This window comes from Octopus bimaculoides, chromosome 18 (assembly GCF_001194135.2).
Source record: "Octopus bimaculoides isolate UCB-OBI-ISO-001 chromosome 18, ASM119413v2, whole genome shotgun sequence".
In the NCBI taxonomy this organism is placed as follows: domain Eukaryota; kingdom Metazoa; phylum Mollusca; class Cephalopoda; order Octopoda; family Octopodidae; genus Octopus; species Octopus bimaculoides.
This window is the reverse complement of record NC_068998.1, coordinates 16,807,661-16,809,146: the sequence shown is the minus strand read 5'-3', so window position 1 is coordinate 16,809,146 and position 1,486 is coordinate 16,807,661. Positions and strand designations below refer to the sequence as shown.

At 38.6% G+C, this 1,486-nt stretch overlaps 1 protein-coding gene across 1 annotated transcript in view; it reads right to left on the bottom strand.

Annotated features, from left to right (window-relative positions):
- The window catches only part of LOC106871186 (KICSTOR complex protein SZT2), a 102,669-nt gene that overhangs the window by 2,967 nt on the left and 98,216 nt on the right, over window positions 1–1,486 (bottom strand). The window contains exon 28 of the mRNA XM_052974313.1: window positions 811–859. Coding sequence (XP_052830273.1) covers window positions 811–859 — 49 coding nt within the window. The remainder of the gene's footprint in view (window positions 1–810; window positions 860–1,486) is intronic.

Below are 1,486 nucleotides of genomic sequence, written 5' to 3'. Positions count from 1 at the left end.
TAGGGTTTTCGAGCGAGATCGTTGCCAGTGCCCCTGGACTGGCTCTTGTGCGGGTGGCACATAAAAGACACCATTTCGAGCGTGGCCGTTTTCGTGCGGGTGACACATAAAAGCACCCACTACACTCTCTGAGTGGTTGGCGTTAGGAAGGGCATCCAGCTGTAGAAACTCTGCCAAATTAGATTGGAGCCTGGTGTAGCCATCCGGTTGCACCAGTCCTCAGTCAAATCGTCCAACCCATGTTAGCATGGAAAGCGGATGTTAAACGATGATGATGATGATGATGATGATTCCCTTAAATATCTAAATGTCTGACATGACATGTTGTTTGTAATAAATAATTGTCTTTAATGGTGGAACTCAAAATAGGCAAATAACATAATGTAAATATCAGGTTAAAAAATCTTGGAATGGAATAAGTTGAAAGCTGCTCATTAGTCATCAGCATGTAACGTCTGTTTTCCATGCTGGCATGGGTTGGATGGTTTGACAAGAACTGACCAGCCGAAGAGCTGCCCAGGCAACCATGTCTGTTTTGGCATGGCTTCTATGGCTGGCTGCTCTTCCTGACACCAACCACTCTACAGTGTGTACTGGATGCATTTACACAGCACTGGCACAGGCGTATTTTATATGGCACCAGCACCCACAAGATGAATAATATAGTTTGTAAGCACAGGTAAAATGGTTTTTATACTAAGTTGAGTTGTTCCATTAACTTACAATCTGGTAAATCACTAATAGCAAAAAAATAATAATAATAATAAAAGATAACAAAATTAAGAAAAGAAGTCAAACAAAAGTACATACCATTTGTTGTTTGATTCTGTTCTGACATGTTAGAGGTTTGTTCAAATGGCTGAAATAAACAATGGTTGAAAATATATTTAATATATTCTACAAGTTAAGCAGTTGTAATCATTGTAATCTTTACATTTGATTTCTTGGTTTTGGTTTTTTTTTTAAAACCCTTTTGACAGATATCTGCTTCTATGATATCAACTTCCTTTTTTTTAAAGTGAGCTAACTTTAAAACCTTCCATCAAAATTTCATGTTAATTCATATTCTAGACATAAGGCTGTGAGCTGGGGAATGGCAGAAATGTTAGCACGCTGGGCGAAATGCTTAGTGATATTTCGTCTGCCGTAACGTTCTGAGTTCAAATTCCATCGAGGTCGACTTTGCCTTTCATCCTTTCGGTACCAGTTACGCACTGGGGTCAATATAATCGACTTAATCTGTTTGTCTGTTCTTGTTCGTCCCCTCTGTGTGCAGCCCCTTGTGAGCTGGCAGAATCATTAGCACACCAAGCAAAACACTAAGTGGCACTGCATTTAAATTAATTAAAACAACAGCTTTGTATTTCAACAGATATATGGTAACAAAAAGATTAAATCTTGTTATTTAGCCAGGCCATTCCTAACCAAATAAACCTCTCCAGCCTTTTACTTTTTGCTTTTCTTTTTCAGGTATATTGCACATAAG